This window comes from Lepidochelys kempii, chromosome 5 (assembly GCF_965140285.1).
Source record: "Lepidochelys kempii isolate rLepKem1 chromosome 5, rLepKem1.hap1, whole genome shotgun sequence".
Taxonomy (NCBI): domain Eukaryota; kingdom Metazoa; phylum Chordata; order Testudines; family Cheloniidae; genus Lepidochelys; species Lepidochelys kempii.
In genome coordinates, this window is record NC_136384.1 from 135,360,681 (window position 1) to 135,387,693 (window position 27,013).

The 27,013-nt window shown below is 48.4% G+C and overlaps 1 protein-coding gene across 9 annotated transcripts in view; it reads left to right on the forward strand.

The window, feature by feature from the left end:
* ELP1 (elongator acetyltransferase complex subunit 1) overlaps nt 1–27,013 on the forward strand; it is a 113,605-nt gene that overhangs the window by 76,772 nt on the left and 9,820 nt on the right. For 7 of the 9 annotated variants that reach the window (XM_073346016.2, XM_073346011.1, XM_073346012.1 and 4 more), the window contains 13 exons: nt 3,091–3,228; nt 4,302–4,387; nt 5,075–5,223; nt 6,659–6,782; nt 10,087–10,184; nt 10,990–11,191; nt 13,782–13,843; nt 14,566–14,628; nt 14,736–14,796; nt 16,208–16,321; nt 24,607–24,718; nt 25,382–25,509; nt 25,979–26,133. In XM_073346016.2, coding sequence (XP_073202117.1) covers nt 3,091–3,228; nt 4,302–4,387; nt 5,075–5,223; nt 6,659–6,782; nt 10,087–10,184; nt 10,990–11,191; nt 13,782–13,843; nt 14,566–14,628; nt 14,736–14,796; nt 16,208–16,321; nt 24,607–24,718; nt 25,382–25,509; nt 25,979–26,133 — 1,492 coding nt within the window. The remainder of the gene's footprint in view (nt 1–3,090; nt 3,229–4,301; nt 4,388–5,074; nt 5,224–6,658; nt 6,783–10,086; nt 10,185–10,989; nt 11,192–13,781; nt 13,844–14,565; nt 14,629–14,735; nt 14,797–16,207; nt 16,322–24,606; nt 24,719–25,381; nt 25,510–25,978; nt 26,134–27,013) is intronic. The other 2 variants (XR_012159185.1, XR_012159184.1) reach the window with 1 other exon arrangement.

Genomic DNA, 27,013 nt, shown 5'->3' on the forward strand with positions numbered 1-27,013 from the left:
TCCTCAACACCATCTCCCGGCGTTACACCCTCCAGTTTACTTCCTCCACGCCCAACCGCCCCCGTCCCTATTGGGGGACCCCTCGCACGAAGCTCTGCTCGAGCAGGAGGTGGGGCGGCTCCTAGGACTAGGAGCGATAGAGGCAGTGCCCAAGGAGTTCATGGGCAAGGGGTATGACTCCTGTTGTTTCCTTATCCCGAAGGCCAAAGGGGGGCTCAGGCCCATCCTGGACCTGCGAGATCTGAACCAGTACATGGTGAAACTCAAGTTCCTCATGGTCTCCCTGGCCTCCATCATCCCCTCCCTGGATCCCCGGGTCTGGTACGCTGCCCTCGATCTACAGGACGTGTACTTCCACATCCACATATTCAAGGGGCACAGGCGCTTCCTCCATTTCATAGTGGAACAGAATCATTACCAATTCACGGTCCTCCCATTTGGTCTGTCCACTGCCCCCAGGGTGTTTACAAAATGCATGTTGATGGCAGCGGCCTACCTCAGACGGCGGGGTGGGGAGGGGGTCCAGATATTTCCCTGTCTGGACAATTGGCTTGTCAAGGGCACCTCCCGGTTGCAGGTGAGGGATCATGTGGCGCTCCTCCTGTCCACGTGCACCGCCTTGGGCCTGTTGGTAAACAGCACCAAATCCATGTTAGTCCCGGTCCAATGCATAGAGTTTATCAGGGCGCTCCTGGACGCTGTGTCGGCCAGGGTGTCTCTCCCGCCAGACAGATTTGAGACCCTGAAAAGTCTCATTGACTCGGTCACAAGGTTCCTGGTGACAACAGCCAGGGTTTGCCTGCAACTCGTGGGTCACATGTCAATGTGCATGTACATGGTCTGTCACGCCAGACTCAGGATGAGGCCCCTCCAGCTCTGGTTGGCCTCGAAGTTCTCTCAGGCCATAGACAGGATGGACAAGGTCCTCACCGTGCCGGACTCTGTGATCACCTCCCGACAAAGTGAGCACTGTACACTTTGTAGTCTGTGTTGTCATTGAAATCAATATATTTGAATATGTAGAAAACATCCAAAATATTTAAATAAATGGTATTCTATTATTGTTAGACAGTATGATTAATCACACTGTTTTTAATTGCTTGACAGCCCTAGTTTGTATTTTTTTCTGGTTTGCCGTGCGAATGTGAATGTTTGAGAAAATCTCACCAGTTGCGTCAGTAGTTGACTCCTCTGATTTAGTGGTCTCCTGTGAGGAATTGCAGAGGGAAATAAGGAAACCCTTTTTATCTAAGGTCTGTGTCCAGGATTATTGTTCAGGCTCCTGACTAATTTTTCAGAAGGCTGAGTATGATTTTTCTCCCTTTAAAGTCACTAGGAACTGCTGGTTTGCTCAGCACTTCTGAGAATCAGGCCACTTCTTTAGATACCTGAACATGGAGTGTGGAGTCTCATTTTGAAAATCTCAGCCTTAAATCTTTGTTTGGGAACCTAAACAAACGGCTTACTTTTCAAAAGTGCCAAGCACGCAGCAGTTCAGACTAAGGAGTTAGGAGATTAACGTTAGGCTCCCATTTAAAAAAAAAAAGCTTGGCCTGTGATTTTCATGCAAACTGTTACAGTAATATCCTGAGCACTCGTCGTCTTATCAGAAGTGTCTGAGCCCTCCTGCCTGAGGCGCTCCAGTTGTCTGAAAAATTAAAAATCATCTTGAAATGGAGTCTACCTGTTGCCTGGTATCACTTGTAGAGTAGAAGTTTTATGTTTCCCTGGGGAGAGGATAAGAGAACAAATCATGTGTGATGGATATTAATCCACTTCATGAGTCCTTTCCAGTTGTGCCAGATGATGAAAGGATAAGGAACTACATAGAAGAAAGAGTACCAGTAATCATAAAGTGTGGATTTTTGTGCATGGTACAGCAGCTCGTCATTTAACGTTGTCCGGGTTAATGTTTCCTCATTACGTTGCTGATCTATGAGGGAACAAGGTCATTTAAAGTTGTGCAATGCTCCATTGTAGTGTCTTTGGCAGCTGCCTGCTTTGTCCACTGCTTGCAGGATTCTCTAGAAGAGCAGCCCCGCCTTGTGGGGATTAGAACCAGGGGGGCTGGCAGCTCCCCTCCCCCTCCCCCCGCATGAGCGCCCCTAATTTCCCTCTAAGGTCTGTGGCTGGGCAGCTGCCCAGCAGCAGTTCAGCTGTCCCTCCCGCCACCACCCTGCTGCTCCTGCCCTGCCCTCTGCCTGGGAGCTGCTCCCAGGAGCTTCCTGCTTGCTGGGGGAGAGGGGTGCCGATATCAGGATGTCACCCTGCTCCTGCCCACCCACTCTGTACCCCCTCTCCACAAAGCAGAGGATGGGAACTGGGCTTGGGACAGAAAGGAGGTAACTTGCTGGAAGCTGTTGCTTCCTGTCTGAGTTGGCTGATCTGCTTAAAAGGGCAATGTACTTGAAGTGGCGTCAGCATACTTAAAGGGGCAATGCATGTCTCTCTCTCTCTCACTCATGCCCGAACACCCCAGCACTTTGGAAAGTCGGCACCTATGCAGCCGTGCATGTGCTGTCAGGAGGAGGGAGTGGTGCGCTCCAGCTGGATAGCGTGAGCTCATCGTCATGTTCAGTTTTTTGAGGGAAGAGTTTGCAGCTACTGTCCTGCATCTGTTGTGTTTCCTCCCTCCTGCCTCAGTCCATGCTGCCTTGTAGAGTGTGAGGCTACATTAACAACAGCGTATTAACCCTTGAGGGCTCAGCCCAGTGCTAGTTCATCATTTAGCAGCAAGGCATTCCCTGGGAAATATCCCACCCCTTTACTCCACCACCTCAACCAAGCTTCACAATCATTCATTGCTGTGTACAATATTAAACTGTGCTTAAAATTGCTTAAAGCTTAGTGTATATGTATATAATGTCTTTTGTCTGGTGAAAAACATTTCTCTGGAACCTAACCCCCCTATTTACATTAATTCTTATGGGGAAATTGGAATCGCTTAACATCGTTTCGCTTAAAGTCTCATTTTTCAGGAACATTACAATGCTAAGTGAGGGGTTACTGTATGTATCTTCTGACATGAGTATTTGTGCTGGGCTGTGACTTGGGATCCAACTAGCGTTTATAGTGCATATTTCTTCTTAGAGAAGAAGACTTCACAAAGACTATGTACCCATCTCCAGTTAGCAGCAACGTCCAGCTACAACAGTGTCCTGATCAGAAAAAAGTAGACCTTATCTGTGATGCAATGAGAGCTGCCATGGAAAACATCAATCCTCAAAAGTAAGTGAAATGCCATCTGCAATTTAGAACAGAACAGTAATAGAAAGTCATTTTTTAGAGCTGGCTAAAAAGTAAGAAAAAAGCTTTTAATTTCAGAGGATTGGAAGTGAAGCCCTATTTTTCTTTAAAAAAACATTCTGAAAATGTAAGTCATTTTTCACTTACTGACAACTAGCTTTTGATGAATGAAAAACTGAATTTTTTCAGAAATTTTATTTAAAACTTTTAACAAAAAATCAAAATTTTTGACAGAGTGGGGAAAATGTTTCGGTGAAAGATTTTACTTCGGGGAAAAAAGGCTGTTTTTCCACAATAAACGTCGTTTTTTACCAAAAAAAAATGTTGACTAGCTTTAGTGACTTGCACTTAGCTCTGTCGCCCAAAGGTAAAGGCTCGTGGGGTGAGGAAGCTAGTTCTCTGTTTTAATTAAGGCAAATCATCAGCGTTTATACATGTACTATATCCCAGGGATCATCCCAGGCAAAATGTTCCTCCTTGATATGTTCTTCACCCTTTTTTCTTTCCAAATAAAAAAACAAAATCCCCAAATCCCAGCCCTTCCATTAAAGCAAAGACTACCCTAAAATACTCAATGATAGAACTTAAAAAATACAGTAGAACCTCAGAGTTAAGAGCATCTTGGGGATTGAGGTTGTTCGTAACTCTGAACAAAATGTTATGGTGGTTTATTCAGAAGTTTACAGCTGAACATTGACTTAATACAGCTTTGAAACTTTACTATGCAGAAGAAAAATGGTGCTTTTAACCATCTTACTTTAAATGAAACAAGCACAGAAACAGTTTCCTTAACCGTGTCAAATCTTCTTTTAAACTTTCCCTTTGTTTTTTTTTTTAGTAGCTTACCTTTAACACAGTACTGTATGGTATTTGTTTTTTGTTGTTGTTGTTTTTTTGGTCTTTGCTGCTGGCTGGCTGTGTACTTTTGGTTCCAAGTGAGGTGTGTGGTTGACTGGTAACTCTGGTGTTCATAACTCTGCGTTTCTATTGTAGATTGTTGATCTTCTCCTTCTGATTGGTTTCTTGCTTTGTTTCTTGTTGTCTGTTTCCCTCAGATACTGTCTTTCAATACTGACATCCCATGTGAAGAAAAGCACCCCAGAACTGGAAATTGCCCTCCAAAAAGTGCACGAGCTGCGAGGTACAGTGCTCCTAGTTCAGATGGCAACTAAAGGGCTGCACACCTGGGGAGAGAACTACTTAACGTTATTTATCCTGATTTTTTACTCTGAACAACAGAAATTTGTCCAGGCCTCACAAAGTTCAGTTCAGAGTCTGTGAAGTTAGCTGTCACAATGAAATAGCACTGGATAGCACAGAAGAGACAGAGTCACACGTGGTTACTGTTGCCTGCTGTTGTGATCATTATTCTGCAGTCAGGGATTGGTTAATCATGTCCGTGAATGAGCTTGGGTGTTTTAGCTGCCTCCTTGAGCCCTGTTTTTTGCACGGGTGTTCTTTGAGCCCCGTGCCTGTTTGCTGGTCACTCAGTCTGGCACACTTGACTGTCATTCTGCAGTGATATAGGCAGGATGCAAGTTTTGTTGTCCCTTGCTTCAGGCCAGGCCCTGAAGACTGCCATGCTGTTGTTCAGGTTACTACGTGAATAACTGAGGCAGGCATCCCCAGCATCCCCTCTTTCAAGCACAAAACTGAATGAATCCTTAGAGCAGGGGGACTGCCAGTCTGCCTCTGAAATCAGACCATGCTGTTTCTAGTGAGCTAAGTGAGCGTGCGTTCTTGTGGTGTGCCTGGAGCTCACGGGAACAGCCTTCGATTGGTGCAAGGTACAAGTGATTTTTGATGGCTCTGTTTCCTACGATTACAGAGACTGTTTCACCAGCAGCTGAGGGGGTGACTGCAGAGGCAGCGCTGAAGTATCTGCTCTTCCTGGTTGACGTCAATGAACTGTACGATCACTCCTTGGGCACATACGACTTTGATCTGGTTGTCATGGTGGCAGAGAAGTCTCAGAAGGTCATTGTGACACTACTTGTCCTTACCGCTTTCTGATTTTCAAAACAAAATTACCAAAGTTTCAAAGGTGGATCAGTTGACACTTCATTTCCAAACCATAACTCTGTACCAGTCCAGACACCCATCTTCCCGCACTAAAGTACAAGTGCCCTCACGGGCTAGCCTTCCAGCCCCTGACTGTCACATCAGCACTGTTCGGGAAATCACCCACTGAAGTTTGGGGAATACAGTCTCCCTGGGGCAAGAGTGCTCTATCCTTAGAGTGCAGAGTTAATGGGGTGCTGAGTTTGTGCCACTAGTGAGGGGTGCATCTCTGGAGGGAGGTGTAGAAATCTTGGCTTTCCACTTCTGTGCTTTTGAGGTGATCAGGTACATGGTGTGCAGTGACCTTAGCTGAGTGACAGCATGTATGCGTGTGAATTTTCCAGTTGGGTTTAGTTTAGGAGAGGCTCTCCATGGGATACCCATCCAGCTTAGGACTCTGTTTCTGAACTGGCTGGTACTTCACAGAGATCCCCAACTGCAGGGAAGGAGCTGCCACTGGCCCTCAAGTAAAACACTGTTTATAGTGTTAGGGGTTTCTTCTCAACCATTAAGGCGGGAAACACTTTTTTAAAATGAAATGTGAGATTCTGGAATATCCACTTGTTGGCAAAAAGTCAGACGAAACAGAGAAGGAAACAGTTTTGATGAATGTTGTCAGGACATCAAAAATTAACACAATCATAAACTGAAAAAAGAGCTGTCCTTAGTCTGTCCATGAAATGCTGCTAAAATCCAAATGAGAGTTGATTTTCAAATCTCAAAGCCAGTAATGAACTAGCTAGCAGGGCCTAAAATCATAAACCAGTGGTTCTGAATTGGGGTTACGTGTACCCTTGGGGGTATGCAGAGGTCTTCCAGAGGATACATCAACTCATCTAGATATTTGCCTAGTTTTACAACAGGCTACATAAAAAGCATTAGCAAAGTCAGTGCAAACTAACATTTCATGTAGACAATGACTTGTTTATACTGCTCTATATACTGAAATGTAAATACAATATTTATATTACAGTCAATTTATTCTATAATTATATGGTAAAAATGAGAAAGTAAGCCATTTTTCAGTACTAGTGTGCTGTGACATTTTTGTATTTTTATGTCTGATCTTGTAAGCAAGTCATTTTTAAGTTGAGCTGAAACTTGGGGGTACGCAAGACAAATCAGACTCTTGAAAGGGGTTCAATAGTCTGGAAAGGTTGAGAGCCACTGCTGTAAACCATCCAGAGGGAGTGATATTTAGTAACTCTCCAGCTAGCAGATTTGATTGGTAGTTCCAGCTTTCCTTGCTGATTATGGGCTGCATGTTGGGAGAGATGCAGTTGCCAGGATATTATTTGACTGAGCAGTTTGACATATAAGGGGCAATGCAGTTATCTGATGTGCTTTTCAGGACCCTAAGGAGTACCTGCCATTCTTAAACACCCTCCGGAAAATGGAAACCAACTATCAACACTACACTATAGACAAATATCTGAAAAGGTACAAGAAGGCACTCTGCCACCTCAGCAAATGTGGTAAGTGCCCTGCACGTATTGTGTCTCTGGGACATGATTCTCTGTTCTAGCATTTCACTTCCTTCTACAGAATAGGGTAAAAAGAAAATGAGTGTCCCAGAAAGTCAGTGTGGGATCCTTGTTTCGCTTTGTTGCTGTTGCACGGTTTAACTTCATTACTTGATTTTATACCTTGCTTTGGAAAGACACTTTTTATGAAGGGCTCCTTTGCTGAAGTACAAGTTCTGTCGTAAAAGTGGCTTGTAAAGGAAGCAAGTTGATCGTTAGGCTCTGTTTTGTTGTGGGCATGCAGAGATGGCATTGTGTGGCTGAAATAATGGCACGGTCATTAGTTCCTGCATCCTGAATGGCTCAGATCGCTTCATTGTTGTTCAGGTTGTGGCCAGGAAACAATCCTGGCTCCTATGACAAAAGGCTGTGGTGGGTCCAGGCCTGCATCCCCTGTCCTACAGAAGCTAAGCTGTAGCTCGGTGATACTCGGATCTTAGTGGTTCAGGAGCCAAATCAGTGATCAGCACAGGAATGTGAACTTTGTTCATTTACTGTAGTTCTGTAGATTCATATTTAAACAGTAGTACCGAGGACATATTTAACTTGTATGTATTTCTTACAGCAAAATGACTGAGCAAGTATTACTATTTTATGAACTACAATTGGTTAATACTAGGGCTGTCAATTAATCGCAGTTAACTCATGCGATTAACTCAAAAAAACTAATCGTGATTAAAAAAATTAATTGCACTGTTAATAGAATACTAATTGAACCTTATTAATATTTTGGATTTTTTCTACGTTTTCATATATACATTGTATTCTGTGTTGTAATTGAAATCAAAGTGTATGTTTTTTTTATTACAAATATTTCCACTGCAAAAATGATAAAAGAAATAGTATGTTTCAGTTCACCTCATAAAAGTATTGGAGTGCAATCTCTTTGTTGTAAAAGTGCAACTTACAAATGTAGATTTTTTTTTTGTTACATAACTGCACTCAAAAACAAAACAATGTACAACTTCAGAGCCTAGAAGTCCACTCAGTCCTACTTCTTGTTCAGCCAATCGCTAAGACAAACAAGTTTGTTTACATTGACAGGAGATAATGCTGCCCACTTCTTATTTACAATGTCACCACAAAATGAGAACAGGCATTTGCATGGCACTTTTGTAACTGCCACTGCAAGGTATTTATGTGCCAGATATGCTAAACATTCATATTCCCCTTCATGCTTTGGCCACCATTCCAGAGGACATGCTTCCATGCTGATGAAGCTCATTAAAAAAATGTGTTAATTAAATTTGTGACTGAATTCCTTGAGGGAGAATTGTATGTCCCCAGCTCTGTTTTACCCACATTATGCCATATATTTCATGTTACAGCAGTCTTGAATGATGACCCAGCACATGTTGTTCATTTCAAGAACAATTTCACTGCAGATGTCACAAAATGCAAAGAAGGTACTGTGATAGACCTAGGCCCGTTGGGTACAGTAGAGTAGAAGGCAGATATACTGGCCACTGGATAAGTAATTTTCTGTTCCCTGACTGACCAGAGCAGGGGCTGCTCCAGGCTAATGAGAACACCTGACTCCAATTAACCTGCAGAGAGTCAGGTGAGGCCATTAAGCTAATGTGAACACCTGACTCTAATTAAGGCCCCTCTGATACTCTAAAAGGGCTCACTCCTGTCAGGCCGAGGGGAGCCAGAGGAGAGGAAGTGCTGCTGAAGGGCTGGGTAATGAAGACAACCTCAAGCCGCTGGAAAGGGAGCCATATGGTAAGGGTGAAGATGGCATTAAGAGAGAGAAGCGGGAGAGCTGTGGGGAAGTGGCCCAGGGAAATGTAGCAACTCTGGCAGTGAAAGGTCAGCTGCTAACAGCTGCTGCCGTTAGGGTCCCTAGGCCGGAACCTGGAGTAGAGGACAAGCCCAGGTTTCCCCCAACCCGCCACTACAGAAACACCTCCTGGGAGGGGAAGACAGGCCCTTGTCAGGACAGGAGGCTAAACTGTTCAGGAATAAGCCCATAGGGACAACAGAGACTGTGGGAGTTCTCTCACCAACCTCCTTGCTGGCTTATGATGAAAAGGGCTCAGTAGACTGTAACCCTGGCCCTAGACAGAGAAGGGCTACATGGAGCGTCGCAGTGAGCCTCTGGGGCTAGCATAAACTGCCTGGAAGTGCGGGACTCATGGGGACAAGGTCGGAACTCTGCCACAGTACCAATATGAGATTTGTAAAGATAGCTACAGCACTCGACCCAAGGTTTAAGAATCTGAAGTGCCTTCCAAAATCTGAGAGGGACGAGGTGTGGAGCATGCTTTCAGAAGTCTTAAAAGAGCAGCACTCCAATGCGGAAACTACAGAGCCTGAACCACCAAAAAAAAAAAATCAGTCTTCTGCTGGGGGCATCTGACTCTCATAATGAAAATGAACATGCCTCGGTCCATACTGCTTTGGATTGTTATCGAGCAGAACCCGTCATCAGCATGGAAGCATGTCGTCTGGAATGGTGGTTGAAGCATGAAGGGACATACGAATCTTTAGCACATCTGGCATGTAAATACCTTGCGACGCTGGCTACAACAGTGCCGTGAGAATGCCTGTTCTCACTTTCAGGTGATGTTGTAAACAAGCAGCGGGCAGCATTATCTCCTGCAAATGTAAGCAAACTTGTTTGAGTGATTGGGTGAACAAAAAGTAGAATTGAGTGGACTTGCAGGGTCTAAAATTTTACATTTTAAATGCATTTTTTGTACGTAATTTTACATTTGTAAATTCAACTTTCATGATCAAGAGATTGCACTACAGTATTTGTGTGAGGTGAATTGAATCACTCTTTCTTTTGGTTTTTTTACAGTGCTAATACTTGTAATCAAAAATAAATATAGAGTGAACACTGTGCACTTTGTATTCTGTGTTGTCATTGAAATCAGTATATTTGAAAATGTAGAAAACTCAAAAAATATTTAAATACATGGTATTCTATTATTGTTTAACAGTGCGATTAATTGTGATTAATTTTTTTAATTGTGTGATTAATTTTTTTGACAGGCCTAGTTAATACCATGGTAAAAGCATCCTGATGGGTTAATAATTAAATTGCACAGTGTTCTAGTATTGTGTGTTGCAAAGAGCCCCTTGTGTATCGCAAGCCCCAGTCTGAGTATCACCGGTGTAGTTGGTAAGTTGTGCCAGGCCCCACAGCTCAACCAGCCAGCCTTTCCTGCAGTGCAAGCGAGCTGGTGAGAGTCGTGACCCTGCCATGCTGTGTCTGTACCACCGGAGGACAGTGAATTGTTTCCCTCAGGTCCAGAGCACTTCTCTGAATTTCTGAACTTGGTGAAGGATCAGAAGTTGTATAACGAAGCCCTGAAGTTGTATCCACCTGATACTCCAGAACACAAGGTGTGTGACACGCGCTGTGAACCTAGGGAGTGGGTCTGCTGTGCTCATGAAAGGCTGGCCCCTGTTGGCTGCAAGGGGTTAATATGGAATGCTTGAAAGCAGGAACTCCTGTTCTTTGCACTGCACTTCCAAACTCTTTTTTTGTTTGATTTTTTTGGGGTTTTTTTTTGTTTGTTTAATGGTGAACGGCAGCTGCTCTTACTGCTGCTCGGTGGGTAGGGGAGGGGATGTTATTAATGAGAAGTGTCTGCAATGCTCCCCATCCCCCTTATTTTGGGGCAGGGGCAAGAGCTGCTGCTCAGGTCCCAATCCTGTGCAGCACTGCTGTTCCTTCACCCCCCCCACCCCACCCTCCCGCATGTGTTCCCTGAGAGATCTCCCCATTGCCCTTCTGAAGTCACCTTGCAGCTTGTGCAATAACTGACCTATTATGGGCAGAAATCCTCAGCAGCGAGAGAACTGCTGCCCTGCAACCAAACCCAGGCCTTGGCCTCATGGGACCTTGCCATGGTGGGCTTCACACTGCCTGCATGGCAGCTGCCCTGAGAACCTATCCAGACCCAGGAGGTGCAAAGCAATATGCATGTGTGCATGCCTGTGAGCTCTCGTCACGTGTGAGAGAGAGAGAGACAGCGCTTGTGTGTGCTTGTGCCCTGGGACGTTGGTCAGGGCAGTCTCTAAGCCCTGAGGCTCTGACCGGGAGCCAGCTGGCTACGGTTAGCTAAACCAGGACCAATTTCCTTGGCTCCTCTTTCTTCAGGCCTGCTGGTGATTCCATTGTTGTTGTTTGGTCTGACTCTCGCAGGCTGTCGGCAGTGCCTTTGGGGAGCACTTGAACCAGAAGCATCTGTATGAGCAGGCTGGACTGATCTTTGCCCGCTGCGGTGCATTTGAGAGAGCCCTCGATGCCTTTCTGAGCAGTGGCAGCTGGCAGCTGGCCCTTTGCATGGCCTCTCGGCTTGGTTACACGGCAGATCAGCTGGCTGGCCTTGCAAGGAGCCTGGCAGGTAAGAGTTGTTGGGTGCACATCACACAGGTGGCCATCTGTAGTCATTGGTTCAGTGTGGAACTTTCTGACCCTTCACTGGGAATGTCAGGTTCTTTTTGCAGCAAAAGCCTAGGTTTTTCAGCAGCCAAAACCCTCAGGGAAAAAGGACGGAGCATAGGGCTGAAATATTGCTAAGAGGTGCACCATGCCATGCCACAGCATCCTTACCCAGGCCTGGTGTGCTTAGCTGCCTAGGAGGCATGTAATTCATTGCATGAGCCAGGACCATCAAGGGGGAATACTCTTAAATACTCTACTAGCCTGAAGCAAACCGTTCCAGCGAGCTGTCTTCTGCATCCTCCTCTGGTGGAGGTGTGTTGAGCTTCTCTTCTGACACACTTTGCCAAAACCACTTAGTTTTCACACCGTTCTGTAACAGCGAAGCCCTGTGTCTCATCCAGGCCTAGTGGCACTGGGCAGAGCTCTTGTGTGGCTCAGCACTATCCCCACGTACAGGACTGCTTGTGAGAGGAAAGGCTGTGGAAGGAAGCGTATTTGCTTGTTCTAGAACAGAGGTCCCCACAGTGTGGGGCGTGCCCCCCAAGTGAGGTGTAGAAGAACGTTGGGGGGGAGGGTTGCAGTGGGGCCTGAGCCAGCCTTATGGGCGGGGGGCGGAGCCCCATCCAGCCCTGCTCTGGTCCTGCGCCCAGCTGCCTCCACAGCTCCTGGCCCCATTCCCAGTCCCGGCCCCACACCAACCCCTAGCCTTGGCCACTGCCCATGGCTCTGTTCCTGGCCTGGAGCTGAAGGTCGGGGCAAGGTTGGGAGAGGAGCCTCACCAGGCCACGGGCCCAGCTGCCGGCTCCCACCGCAGCCTGGTTGCGGCTCCGACCACAGCCGCAGCCCCACTCCCAGCTGTGGCCCCACCCTCGGCTCCCTTACCCCTGTCCATGTCTCTGCCCCCAGCCATGGCCCTGCTCCCGGCTCGGGGGGGCCAGAGGGGGGCATGGACAGGGGTAAGGGTCCCTCAAAAATTTTGGGACCACTGTTCTAAAAATTGACCCAATAACACATCAGTGGGTTTAATAATCCCTGTACAATCTGCTCCCCCCAGTCCCCACTCACAATGTGACCAAAGTGACTCCCTTGCAGACCCCACCCTCCTCCAGGGCAGGTAAATGTAACTCAGTGTGTTGGGATACAGTGGGGTTGGCCCCAGCAGGGCGGCATGGCTCTGGTGCACCCTCCTCCCTGCTGGTTTGCCGGAAGCCCTTGGCTCCTGTGTGCCCGCTTTCTCATTGGTTGTTATTCCTGTAACTTAAATGGTGACTTAATGCAGCTCCCTGCATAGGGAAGAGGATTGTGAGGGGGCGGGCTGTTCAGTCCAGCAAACAGAGGTCTGATAGATCCAGTGGTGGGAAGATGGAGCTGGACAAAGCTAGATGGGAAGTAAGGCATAAATTGTGAGCAGTGAGGGGAATTAACCATTGGAACAATTTTTTTCATAGATTCAATGCCAAACAGGACCACTGTCATCATCCAATCTGACCTCCTTACCAAAAGTCGTGCTGAGTGTTCCATTGCTGGCAGCTTTAAACCAAGAGCTTTTCTAAAAGAGATGCTCTAGTTCAGTTAGGAATTAATTAAGGAATTAATTCAGGGAAGTCCTATGGCCTGAGTTACACAGAAGGGCAGGCAGGATGATCACAGTGGCCCCTTTGGGCTTTAAAAATCTGACTCTTATTAGAAGCTGTTGGTTTTAAAACAGCTTTCTAAAAAGCTTACCTGGATAGTGCAGCACTGGGACCCAGGGGTCAGGGCAGCGGGCTGGGAGTCAGGAGACCTGGGTTCTGGTCCCTGCCCTGCCCTGCTGGGTGAGCCTGGGGAAGTCGTTTCTCGTCTCTTCCATTTCTTTTCCCTCTCTTTGTCTGTGCAGACTGCAGGCTGTTTGTGAAGCGCCAGACATCATGGGGCCCCAGTCTCAGTTGGGCTCTCTGGATTCTCTTGTCATGTACAAAAAGAACAAGGAGTACTTGTGGCACCTTAGAGACTAACAAATTTATTTGGGCATAAGCTTTCGTGGGCTAAAACCCACTTCATCAGATGCATGGAGTGGAAAATACAGTAGGAAGATATATGGCGAAGCTGCTGGGGAATTTTCATGGCACAGCTGCCTTTCCTTTCTCTCCTTTACACCCATTTCTGGTTTGAGAGATGAGCGCTCCTTGAGCAGAGAAGGGATGACTGTTCCTGCAGACCTCATGCTGGCAGTGGGAAGGCTGGGGCAAGTTCTGCATGAGCAAGATCTGTAAGGTCTGGCTCAAGTTTAAATAAAGGAAACCTCCATTTGCTATTACTTACACGCCCGCATGCTCTCTCTCTCTCTCACTCCTGTCTCTCTCTCCCCTAGGCATAGGGAAGATGGATGCAAACAGGCTTCCTTCAGCCAGCCAGAGGAATTAGTATTAGTGGGCTCATGGATGCTACAGACTGACACTGCGGTTTCATTAGCCCCAGTGGTGGGCATCCTCCACTTTTAGATCAGGTCTCTTGTCTGGACCCAAACTCCAGCTATTCCTGAAATGCTTAATTCTGTCCTTCTCTTGTAGGAAAACTAGGTGAACAGAAGAAACATGCTGAGGCAGCCATACTCCTGGAGCAGTATGCACAGGTACCGTGCACCCTGGTGACACCCTCCCGTCTGCCTGCCCTCATACTGATCTCTCGACCCAGGGCTTATGTCCCCTCACTGTCATGTAGACTCCATCTGTTTGGCACCTCTGACAAAAAGATTAACCGGCCTGGGGATGAATAGAAGCTAAGCAGAAGCTATAGGACAGGACAACAAAGCCTGTTGTGTGGTCCCAAGTGTTTATGGAGGGGACTTGTCAGTGGTATGGTCGAGCTGGGTTTAATAAATTTCAGTTGGCTGCCAAGAGTCCTGAAAGGAGCATGTCCGTGCCTGCTGCAGCGATAGCTATTGAAGAATACTGGCACTGGATGTGTTGCAGTTTAAACCGCGCTTGTACAAACACTTAAGTAGACTTGATTTTTGCCCTCTGCTGTAAGGAACTTGAAGCCAGTCTTTCTTCTCACATGCCTGTGGAGTGAGTGGCTGCCCAGGAGTGATGCTGGCCCTGGCATTGACGGGCTAGGTTTTGGGATGGCAGGGAGGATAGTGGAGGAGAAAATCAACAAAGCTTGGGGTTAAGATGTCCTTATGCTGAAAATATGTAGATTGGCTTCAGGCAGGATTTCCTGGCACTGACTGCAGTACAGTTGTGATGGGGACTGTGCTTGAGAGGGTGCAATCCAGGAGCCCAGTGCCCCGTGCCAGAGGTAACGCCTGATTGTAGGACAGTAACCATTGCATACTTGGTCTCCTTTCCCCAGGACTATGAAGAGGCTGTGCTCCTGCTCTTGGAAGGGACCATCTGGGAAGAAGCCTTGAGACTAGTAAGGGCATTCCAAAGTACTAACGCCTAGAGAGTTCCTAGTGTGAGACTGTGTGTGGTCTGTCTCCTGAGAGAACTCTCCACTTCCTCACCTTGCTCTCTCCCCAGATTCACAAATACGGCAGACTAGACATTCTGGAGACCAGCTTCAAACCTGCTATCCTAGAAGGTGAGCCTCTTACTGTTGTGAGGAGTCCTCCATGTGGAGGGCTCTCTGCTTGTTTGTAATGGAGTCCTAGGGAATGTGGTGAGACCTGGCATCAGAAGATGTTTGGAAGGTTGTTCATTGGCTCTGCCTAGTTACAAGTGGATGGCTGTTTGTAACACTGACAGACCCTGGTCGTCAGTGGGCAGGATCAAACCTGGGACCTCCGGAGCTAAATACATGAGCCTCTACTGCATGAGCTAAAAGCCAGGTGTGCCTTAGCTAAGGCTGTAGCAGACTCATTAATATCTCTCTCCAAGTGGTGTCAATGCCACTAGATGGGACAGAGCACCACACCCAGGAGGTGTGTGGGTTACATACTTCTCCTAGCTGAGGAAGCACATCCTGAGCTTCAGAGACTTCCCAGTTGAAATCCCGGACGAGCCCCCACTTGTCACACCAACAAACCATGGTTGTCGGCAGACAGGATTGAACCTGGGACCTCTGGAGCTAAATACATGAGCCTCTACTGCAAGAGCTAAAAGCCACATGGCCCTTAGCTAAGGCTGTAGAGCAGACTCCTTAATATTGCTCTCTCCAAGTGGTCTTGGTGCCACTAGATGGGACAGGGCACCACACCCAGGAGGTATGTGGGTTACATACTCACATCTGACTCTCCTCAGCACAGCTTAGCATGCAGCAACGTGACAAGCATTTTTTACTCAATCTTACCCTCCTTGAGATCAGTGGCAAAATTTGCTCAGACATCAGTGTTGCGTGATGAGATTTATGTGAATGGGGGAGAGTCAGGCTGGAAAATAGGAATATTGTTGGTTAGTAAAGGAAGTGCATAGACAGAGCTGTGTGCAGGGAAAGTGTGTGTATATGGAGCTCCTCTGTGGAGGAGTTTCAGGGTGGCTTAGCCTTCCTTCTCCTGCTTTGAGGGCTAAAGGAAGGCTGGGCTGATATAGCTGGAGAATTCTCCTTCTCTTGGTGTTGGGGCTGGGAGTTGGGTGCTCTGTTCTCCTGAACCATCTTAATGAAAGCGGAATAGAAGAAGGGTCACTAGTACTGTGGCCACGAGCCTTACAAACAAGAGCTTCAAGTTAGGCTTCTAAAACCCAGGCTAGGCACTTGGCTGCCTTTGGCACTCTGGATTTAGCAGCCTACCTTTAAGCTCCTGTTGGCTTTTTTTGAGCTTTGAATTTCCATCCACCCTATGTGATTCCTGAACAGTTCTGCCCCCACTGTGCTGGGCTCCTAGGCTTCATAAAACTAACACAATACATGTTAACAATACAAACACGTGTTGGCCCTATCACTGCTTCCAAAGGGAATTTGGAAAAGGCTTTTAAATTTTAGAATGTGCTTATTTATCTTTGGTCTGAACCTAACACCTTCCTGGCCTTTCTGCACCATCTGCTCTCTCATGCAGCCCAGAGAAATTATTTGGTGTTTCTGGAGTCTCAGAAAACAACGTTCACTCGCCACAGAAAGCGCCTCCTGGTGGTTCGAGAGCTGAAGGAGCAGGCCCGCCAAGGGCTACTGGGTACGTTTCTGAACCAATGCAGGTGTCAATAACTACCGGTATCTTAATAAATTCCTGAAAACACCAAAGAAGTGGTTTCCTCATAGGAACATAAGAATGGCCGTAGTGGGTCAGATCAATGGTCCCTTTAGCCCAGTATCCCGTCTTCTGACAGTGGCCAGTACCAGGTGCTTCAGAGGGAGTGAACAGTACAGGGCAATTATCGACTCCCGGCTTCCGGTAGTCAGAGGCTTATATACGCAGAGCCAAGGGGCTGTGTCCCTGCCCATCTTGACTAATAGCCATTGATGGACTTATCCTCCGTGACCTTATCTAGTTCTTTTTGAACCTAGTTATATTTTTGGCCTTCACAGCACCCCCTGGCAACGAGTTAAAAAGTTGACCGTGTGATGTGTGAAGAAATACTTCCTTTTGTTTTAAACCTGCGGCCTATTAATTTCATTGGGTGACTCCTGACTCCTGTGTTACACGAAGGAGTAAATAACACTTGTTCGCTTTGTCTGCATCATTCATGATTTTGTAGACCTCTATTATATCCCCCCTTAATTATCTCTTTTCTAAGCCGAACAGTCTTCCTGTGCTCTCCTTGTGCCCTAATGTAAATGGCTGTTGCTGGGGTCTGCTGTAGCTTGTGAGAGGGGCCTTCTGGTTTTATATTTCTTACAAAAATTTTTTACAAGAGGCAGAGAATTAGAATGTGATCTGTTGATTTCATTCACTTTGTGTGAAATCTTTGCATTTCCTGCTTTAAAATTTAAATTTTTTCTTCTATAGAGCTGTCAGTGTGGTAACTTTCCTGAGTTAAACACTTCCACATATATCGAAAAGCCCCCAAGAAAGGGACCATGTTTTCCTTTCCACGCTGGGGTTTAGTCATAATCTGCACACATGCTGCATTGTAGAGTACCTGTTAGAGGTGAGGTTTCTGGCTCACTCCCCTTTTGCCAGTTCAGGAAAGCCCAGGGGGATTATTTTAAAAGAAAGCTCCTACTCCTCTTTCTTAAAATCTGTGTCCCTATGAACCCTCAACTGGAGACTGTAAAGCAGTGTCCGCTCTGTGCAGTGCAACTCCTGGTGCTCCCAGATGAGGGCAGATAAGGAAGTGTGCCTCAGCTGCCTCTTAATACCTTCTCAGAGATTGAGGCAGAGAGACTGCATGTCCATTTATTCTTCAAGTGCTTGCTCATGTTAGGTGTGTGCGTGCCCACCACATGCATGGCTACCAGAGATTTTTGCCTTGGAAGAATCCATAGGGCCAGCTCTGGCGCCCCCTGGAGCCCTGCACTCATGTGCTGTTATATGAGGCTCCCTCCGTTCCTTATTACTATCCGTGCACACTCTCAGTTCCTCCTTACTGCCCATGACGGTTGCTGGAATGCCTTTCTCCCTTACGATAGCAAGTGCGCCTAGTGGTTTTTCTTCTGCAGTTCTTGTACGTAGTTATTTCTTAGTGTTAACAGTTAGTTAAGTTCAGCTAGTTAGTAGTCCCTTCAGGACATTGTCCGAGGGATGGGGCATGCTCTGTTCCCCTGGCTTCAAACTGTTCTGCCTGGCACAAGTCTGTGCCAGTCAGCAACCCCCACGCAAGCCGTTTAAAGTGTCTGGGGCAGACGCACATCAAAGACAAGTGCAGAAATTTGTAAGGGCTTCAGGCCGAGGACACACAGGACAGAGAGATCCATCCAAAAGCCTTGCTGATGAAGGCGGCACTTAGACCGTCCTCAGACTCATCCCACTCTGACTCAGCACCGAGCACATGGATGTTGGTACAGCGTGCTCCACTGGCCCCAGGCTCACCTCAGGACTGTTCACCGTCACTGTCGCCGAGCAAGCAGCAGAGGAAGCAGCGCACAGATCGAGGACGTTTCCCTGTGTTGAAGAAAGACAAAGAAGGGGTGGCAGGCACAGGACCCATATCGGGCCATTTGCCCTCTTTAGAGTGGCAAGAGGCAGCCTCTCCACCAGGGCTCCAAGCCCAGTAAGGGAACCACCTCTGACTCCCAGGAGCGGTAGGGGACCCTTGTTCCTGGTGGTGCTTTCAACGTCGGAGGCGTTTCAGGCGGCCAGGGACCTCTTGGCTCTACCAGTGCCACCCACACCGCAGGTCTTGCCTTCAGCTGCATAGTCAGTGAAGGCACCCCCTTCCAAAGGGAAGCCACCCATGGGCCCACTGCAGTGGTTGCTTGGCTGATGCCGGTCCTCAGAGTCCCGGCACCAGTTGACAACACCACAGCCCCAGCGACGTCTCTCTGGTACTGGTCGTCCTCTTCTCAGCGCCGGTTGCTGACGCTGCAGCACCAATCACCACCCCTTGGCACGGGTCTCCAATGCCTTGATCCCTGATTCCGTGTCACTCTCTGCCATCTTGGCACCGCTCCCCGGCCCCCCATCAGAGCTGATAGTAGGAGGCTGCGACTTAAATTCCCTCTAAGCTGTGTGGCCACGCAGCTGCCTATTAAGCCCTGCACTGGGGCTCAGGGCTGCGGCAGGGAGAGATGCCTCTCCCTGCCGGCTCCAGCGCAGACCTGTGGCAGCAAGGAGAGGCGCCCCTCCCCGCCAGCCCCAGCACGGACCTGCCTCGGCCAGAGGAGATGCGCCCCTCACTCGGCTAGCCTAGCCCCACTGGAGTGGCAGGGGAGAGGCGCCTCTCCCCCGGCCCCAAACTGCTGTAGCAAGAGGGGGCTGGGGGGAGTCCTCTTTCCTCACTGCAGCCCTGGGGCAGCCTACACCACAAACCCCTCATCCCTGGCCCTGAGCCCCCTCCCACACTCCGAACCCCTCATCTCCACCCCTGCCACATAAATTTTGTTATGTGAACCAATATGGAGGTGATGGCCGGGGGCCCCCACTGCTGCCACTGGTTCCTGGGGCTGCTGGGCCCTGGGCTTCCCTGCACCAGCACTGCAAAATTCTTGGAGATCCGTGACTTTCTGTGATCTCTGTGAATGATTCACAGCCTTAATTAAAATATCTGGGACTCCACGGCTAAATTTAAGGACTCCCTGCCACAGGAGCTCAGACAAGAGTTTGCATCCATCTTGGAGAAGAGCAAGCCAGTTGCCAAAGCCCCTCTCCAGGTAGCGTTGGATGTGATCAATTCAGCGGCCAGATCTATGGCCTCCAATGTGTCCATGCGATGCAGTTCGTGGCTGCCATCCTCGGGGCCATCTCAGAAGGTGCAGCAATCTATTCAGGACCTCCCATTTGAGGGCAACGCTGTACTTTCAGAGCAGACATATACCAGGCCGCATGGCCTGAAAGATTACAGTGCCACACTTTTTGGTCCTTGAGCCTGTACACACCGAAGGCCTCGAGGAAACATTTCTGGCTACCTCCACCGCCTAGATTTTCGGGTCCACCATGGCAGAGCTCCTACAAGAAAAGAGACAGGCTTTAAACCCTACTGACCCACCCCATCCTCCTTGGCTGCCCTGTTAGGTCCCACGCATCACCCAGCTGGCCCATGGCAGGTATTTGGAGAGTACGCCGAGGACAGTGTTCCAGTCTGGCCTCAGGATCCATCCCCCCACTTGTTTCTGAACTATTTGTCTCCTTTCCTCACTGTATCGATCCAGGTGACCTTGGACCGTTGAGTGCTCAACACCGTAACAGCTGGTTACACCCTGCAGTTTTTCTCCATCCCTCACTCCCACTCCCCGTCCCTCTTCAGGGACCCGTCTCATGAGCATCTCCTCATCCAGGAGATGGAAACCCTCCTATGCGTAGGGGCCATAGAGGAAGTTCCTCAACATATGAGGGGAAAGAGGTTTTATTCCTGATATTTCCTATCCCAAAGGGCGCCTCAGATCCATCCTAGACTAGTGTGGCCTCAACAAATATCTCAAGAAGTTGAAGTTCCACATGGACAACTTGGTCTCCATCTGCTCTCTGGATTCAGGAGACTGGTATGCTGTCCTCGACTTAAAGGATGCCTACTTCCATATTTCTATTGTCCGGGGCCCATGGGCACAGGAGATTCCTCTGATTCATAGCGAGCCATTAACCATTCATGGCGCTGCCCTTCTGCCTTTCGTATGCTCTGAGGGGCTTCATGAAGCATATGGCAGTAGTGGCCGCTTTCCTGAGACGTTGAGGTAGATCTACCCACACCTCGACAACTGGCTTGTTAGAGGCAGGTCACAGGCCCAGGTTCAGCACAGCCTCAATTTAGTGCGGTCCACCTGTCGGGGTCTGGGCTTGCTTATAAACAAGCAGAAATGAACTCTGACCCCTGTTCAGTGGATAGAGTTTAGAGGAGCAGTACTCGACTCCACCCAGGCCAGGCCCTTCCTGCCAGAGTCCCAATTCTGAGCCATGTTGGACCTCCTCGTGCACGTCAGGGCACACCCACTCACAAGTGCCTGAGTATGCCTCAAGCTGCTAGGCCACATTGCAGCATGTACTGACGTGGTCCAGCACACACATCTACGCCTCAGACCCCTGCAGACGTGGCTGGCATCAGTTTACGCTCCCAGCAGACCCGATACGGACCTACTGGTCACAGTCCTGTTGAAGACTTTCCATTAGAACAGCCCAAGCTCTTCAGCGTGGAGAACAGACTCTTCACTGCATACCCTTAAGGATTCAAGTGCAACCCTGCAGTCACTGGGAATTTATGTGCTTGCAACAAAAAGACATTTTAGCAGATCTCAAACACACAACCTTCCAGACAGTTCTAGTACCACCCACAACAGGCCTTTCCTAGGCCTTCGGAGCCTTTGAGGGGGAGATCCAAACCTCACAAAAGGGGACCACCCCCTCTACCACTACCAATCGGCACCTCCTTCTAACAGACAGTGTGGTCAAGAGAATTGAGCAGCCTGTTTCCCCAGATCCTCTGCTGTACATTCTACCATCCATCCCCCTTTTGGAGACTAATTATCCCACTTCTTGTCTGCCTGGAAGCACATCACATCAGAAAAATGGAATCTAGAGGTGGTTGATGTGGAATATTCGATCCCCTGCCCCGTTCCTCTTCAGGAACCCTTCTCATAAGGGGTTCTTAAAGCAGGAGGTCCAATCTCTCCTGTTCTTGGAGGCAATCAAGCCAGTTCCCCTGAGTTTCAGTTCTATTCCAGTAGTTCTGTTCCAACTATTTCCAAGTTCCCAGTGGGGCGGATGGTGAAGACTAATACTTGGTCTCAGAAAATTGAATACCTGTGTACTTTCATAGTACTTCAGGATGGTGACGCTAGCCACCATAATTCTATCCCCAGATTTGGAGGACTGGTTCGTCATCCTCAGTCTCCAGGACACCTACTTTCTTGTAGTGATCCACAAGCATTTTCTACATTTCCAGATAGACTCAGATCATTACCAGTACTGAGTCCTCCCCTTTGGGGCCTTTACAAAGGTCCGCTTGGTGGCAGCAGCCCATCTACGTCAGGGGATCATCACAGAAGTCCCATACTTGGATGTCTGGCTTCTTGGGGTCCATCCCTTCTAGGGGCCAGTCAGCAACCTCAAAGGCACTACCCCCATTTCATTTCCTGGGTCTTTGTATCCATCTGAAGAAATCTACGCCGACTCCAGTCTAGAGAATATACTGCATTGGAGCCAGAATCCCTAGCTGCCGGAGACCTCCAAAAAAAGATTCTCCCCCATGTCCAGTTTAAACTGTATACTACAAGGCAGTCTGCAAGCAGCTGCAAGGACCTCCTTACAACTCCTAGGCCATGTGTTGGCCTCCATGTTTGTCGCATCTCATGCAAGACCGTGCTTCAGGTGCCTTCAGATGTGGCACAGGCACGGTCTCTCCAAATGCTTAACAGGACCCCTGAATTCTGGGCGCTCAGCTGGTGGAAGGGCCCGCTGCAAGGGAACCCCATTTCACACTCTCCACCCCCAAAAATCCTCACCGTGAGCTCCTCTCTCTTGGGTTGGGGGGCCACAGCTCAGGGCAGGTGGTCCTCACAAGAGATTATGTTTCACATCAACATCCTTTGAACCGAGAGCCATCTGCTATGCTTATCAACACTTCCTTCACGACATACAGGGCCACTTTGTTAGGATAATGTTGGACAACAGGGCAGAAATGTGTCATATCAACCAACAAAGCAAGAGCAAGTTCCCATTCCTTATGTGTAGAATTGCTAAAATTGGAACTTATGCTTTTCCTGTCAGATAGATCAGCCATTGAGAGTTCTACCAGGCTTCAGAATACAATTGCAGACTCCCTGAGCGGGAACTTGCATCAGCACCATGAGTGAGAACTCAAAATTTCTGTCTTCCACAGCATCTACCAAAAGTGGGGTCTCCCCAGAGTGGACATCTTTTCTCCAAGGGAGGACATGACTGCAATTAATTGGGAGATGCCCTGATAACACCATGGAACTATATCCTGCTGTACATTTACTTGCCTCCATCTATAATTCCCAAGCCCTTGATCAAACTAAGACAGGAAAGAGCAAGGCTTATTCTCATGGCATCGTCATGGCTGCGGCAGGTGTGGTTCTCAAACCTTCTTCACCTTTCAGTAGGAATACCTCTCTGCCTTCCCCTCAAGAAGTGTGTCCTGTAAACCTACTACTTGCAAAATTTACCTGCAGAATCAGAAACATATCCATCCCTGGTGTTGTCTTAACTCTTGTCAAACCTCAGAAGTTCTACTCTCCAAGATCCTAGACTACCAGTTGGCCTCAGACACCAGTTTTGGCAGTGAGCTCAGTCAGATTCATCCTTCCACTTGGCCATTGAGGGCTTTTCAGTGTTTGCTCATCCTATTACGACCAGGTTCCTTAAGGGCTTATACAACTTGTTTCCCCCTGTATGGAGCCTGCTACCCCATAGAACCTTAATTTTGTACTCAATACTTTTTAAGGAAACCAGTAACTATCTGTACTTTCCTGTACCTCTCCCTCAAGACCTCATTCCTTATAGCTATCACTTTGGCTAGATGAATGGGAGAACTTGGTGCACTCATGGCAGACACACTGTTGACTACTTTCTACAAGGATACTGTCACACTATGTCCCATCCTCATTTCCTCCCTAAGGTTTCTTTGGAATACCATGTTAATCAGGAAATTTAGTCTACCAGTGTTTATCCAAAGCCTCATGCCTCCAGACAGGAATCTTGCCTTCAGTACCTCTCCCAGATTCTCTGTATCCTTTGCTGAAAGGATGAAAGGGCAGCCCGTTTCAACACAAAGATTATCAAAGTGGGTCTCGGGTTGCATTTTAACATGCTATGAGACTGCCAGAGTACAACCCCCTCATAGAGCGGCAGCACACTCCCCTGTACCTCAGTTCACGTTTATAGCTTCTCTGAAAGATCTCACCATTGAGGAAATCTGCAGGATTGCAAGTTGGTCCTCATCCATACATTTACCAAGCATTGCACTATTTTACCAGCTTTCAGAGCTGACATTTCACTTGGTGAGTCCTCCAGTCTGCCTTGGATTTGCCTCCTCACCACCCCCTCCACGCTGAGTTACTGTTTGGGAGTCTGCTACGATGGAGCACCCAGAAGGGGACACAGTCGAAGGAGAGGTTACTTACATGCACAGAAATGAGTTCTCCGAGATGTTTCATCCCAGTGGGTGCTCCGCCTCCTGCCCTCCTTCCCTTCTGCCATGGTGTCTGACTTTGTGGTTGAGAAGGAACTGAGTGGCAGTGGGTCTGCACCTCCCTGTGTGTCCTGGTATAGAACCATGAGGAGCTGCTCTGCTAGGCCTGCAGACATTGCTTTACAGTCTCCTGGCAAGAGTGTGTAGGTGCGCGCATCCTTCTGGGGAACACTCATACCCACAAAACATTTTGAATTCAAGGTACTGTACAGGTAAGTAACCTCCTCGTCCTGTTGCAGGGGTAAACGTAGCCCACCTAAGTTTCTGTTCCCTCTGACTTGGCTGTTGAAAGATCATGATCACCACCAAGGGTAGGGGCATGAAGGCCGTGTCTTACCCCTGCCCCTCTACTGTGCCTGTTCTCTTCCTCTGCCATGTCCTGGGGGAACTTGACTGTGGGACAGAGGCTCTCTCCCAGTGCCACCAGGGTACTGGTCCATCAGTAGAGGTCCCATGTAAGACTGTTTCTTGTGGAGGGAAAGTTGGAGATAAATGGGGAATGGTCCTATTCTCCATATGTCCATGGTACTTAGACTTCTCCAGACAGACCCTGCTCAGAGCTAGGATGTCCTGTGTCCCTCCCCTGGACTGCCCATTGGCATCGCCTGCTCTCAGTGTAACCATGTGCTGTTCTTTTTTCCTCTGGTGCTTGTAAAATAACTTCCACCTTCATTGGGGACCAGGGGAAGGTCTAATTTTTTGCTAATTTGTTTTGCAGATGATGAGACACCAAACTGTCTGGAGGCGGACCTTATTTCCGAAACCAGCAGCATCGTGACAGCCAGTGACATGAGTGGCAAATACTCGCATAGTAACTCGAGGATATCTGCGTATGTCCCTGCCCTCAAACCAGATTGCAGCTGTTCATGCTGTACTGGGGGAACGAGAGGTGGAATGCGTGGCTGTACTAACTCCATCTGCATGCTTACTCGTGCAGCGATGGACTCTCACTACTGCGGGGCCGTGGGTGCAGACAGGAGAGTGCACCAGCAGTTGTATAATTGGGTTTAAAAAGAAGAAGAAATGCGCTGCAGACAAGCTGGTCCCGCAGGCTGGGCCAGAGTTTCTGCTGCAGTGCAGTCCCTTAGTGCCATTCCCGTGACACAAGCAGCTGGATCTGCCCAGCTGCCATGGAAGCGGGTGTGGCCCCTGTATGGCAGCTGCTCGGCTAGTCTAGGGAGCACCAAAGCAAACACAGACCCATCCTCAGGACCAGCTCCTTGGCAGCCACACCCAGCAGGCAATGAGTGCAGGTGGGAAGCCAGCCCTCATTCTGTGCCTTGGCTGGCAGCCCACCTGCGTCTTGCATGCTTTAGTAAGAGGTGTACGTTACCGCGGTAAGATGCATTTATTTGCAGGCTTCATTGTGGGCGGGGGGAGGAACTGGGGGGCAGCTGGGGATTATGACTTCCTCTTGTAAGAGGGAAAAGAAATGCTGTTTGCTCTGTCCTGTTCTGTTGCCCATGGTGATACTGGACATTCCTTTCTTCTAGACGATCCTCCAAGAACCGTCGCAAGGCAGAGCGCAAGCAGCACAGTCTGAAAGAAGGAAGCCCTCTGGAGGATCTGGCCCTTCTAGAGGCCTTGGGAGAAAACATCCGCACTACTGAGAACATGAAGGGTAAGGCCCCCTGGCTGAGCCAAGCCAGCATCCGGCTTGTGCGGCGGTCTGAGGCCAGATGCCACGTTCGGATCTTGACAGATGGGCTGCAAAGAGTAGCTACTGCCCAAGCCTCGAGAGTGGGGGAGGGTCGCTGAAGAGAGCAGCCTCTTCCCCAGAGACACCTTGACAAGGAGCCAGGATCAGGGCTACTGATTGGCTTTGCTGCTCCAAACCTCTGCAGCTGTCACTGCTCTGATGAGTAAAAAATAGTCCCAGCCCCCAGGTGTAAAGAATCAGAGTGAGAAGAGCTGGGCTGCGCTAATGTGAAGAGAGCTTCCCTCATGCTGAACCCACCTGGCCCCAGGGGTAACAGCAGCTGTGTTCCATTGCTCCGTTCACCCTGTCCCCAGTGCTAGAACAGCCCCGCGGCTTGCTCAGCGAACTGTTGATCGCTGTGATGGAGCTTGTCCTGATCTCTTCCTCACAGGTGAAGTGCACAGCTTATTAAAGGGGCTTGTGCTCTTTGGCTACGATGAGCTGGCCAGGGAGCTGCAGCAGGCCCTGGAAGAGGCTTTGCAGTTGATAGAGAGGTCACTCCCGGAAATCTGGACCACAGACCTGCAACAGAATCCTGCTAACCCAGTAGGTGCTTGCTCCCTGATGGCTGTGACCTGAGTCGCTGTTTGCAGCTTACATATTTGTGGTGCTGTGGTATCGTTTATAGAGGCAAACCCTGGAGTCTTTAACTCAGACAAACTGTGACTGGAGTCAGCGGCAGTGTCGGCCTCCAGATCTGCCCCTTGTTGCAGTATGTCAGATAGACCTCCTAGACAGTGTATTTCTAGAGGCGTGCTGCATCTTCCCACGGCTCAGACCTTGACTGCCAGCCAACGTGGACACTGCCTGCTGTCTCCGGTGCTAGTTGGGAGTGATCCAACTGGCTCAATAGCGCTAGGGGACTTTGATGATTTGTGTGTTCCTTCTATATTCAGTGCACTGTGTTAAGTGAAGCAGTTTGTGGAGTTCAGTGCAATATACTCTTCCTTTATATGTTTATAATTGAGCAAAGAAATCTTTATAATGGTTGAACTGTTAACATCCTGAATTGACCACTAACATATCTTACCTCCATTGGACTTCAAATATTAATGTTACCAATACAGTCACTTTAATGCCCTTGCTCTTGTACAATATATACATGCCCCATGATGAATGGGACAGAAAGAGGAGGGGATGGAGAATTAACTCAGACTTTCTACAGTATTGCCAGTGGTCAATATCATGACAAGCTTAAAAAATCACAAAACTCTTTAAAGATATGAAAATGTGAGATTTCTTTTTCCATGCTTTCTGGTTCCCCAGCCTTTAGGGTTAACTTGGGTCACATTTTGAAACTTTTCTCCCTCAGCACCAGGGCAAGAAACTTATTTTTAATGCAAGTTGAGGTTCTGCAGTCACCTGCCTCTAAGAGCTGGGTCTTTAAGACAGACACACACATCATGAGACTTGTGGCTTATCTCAA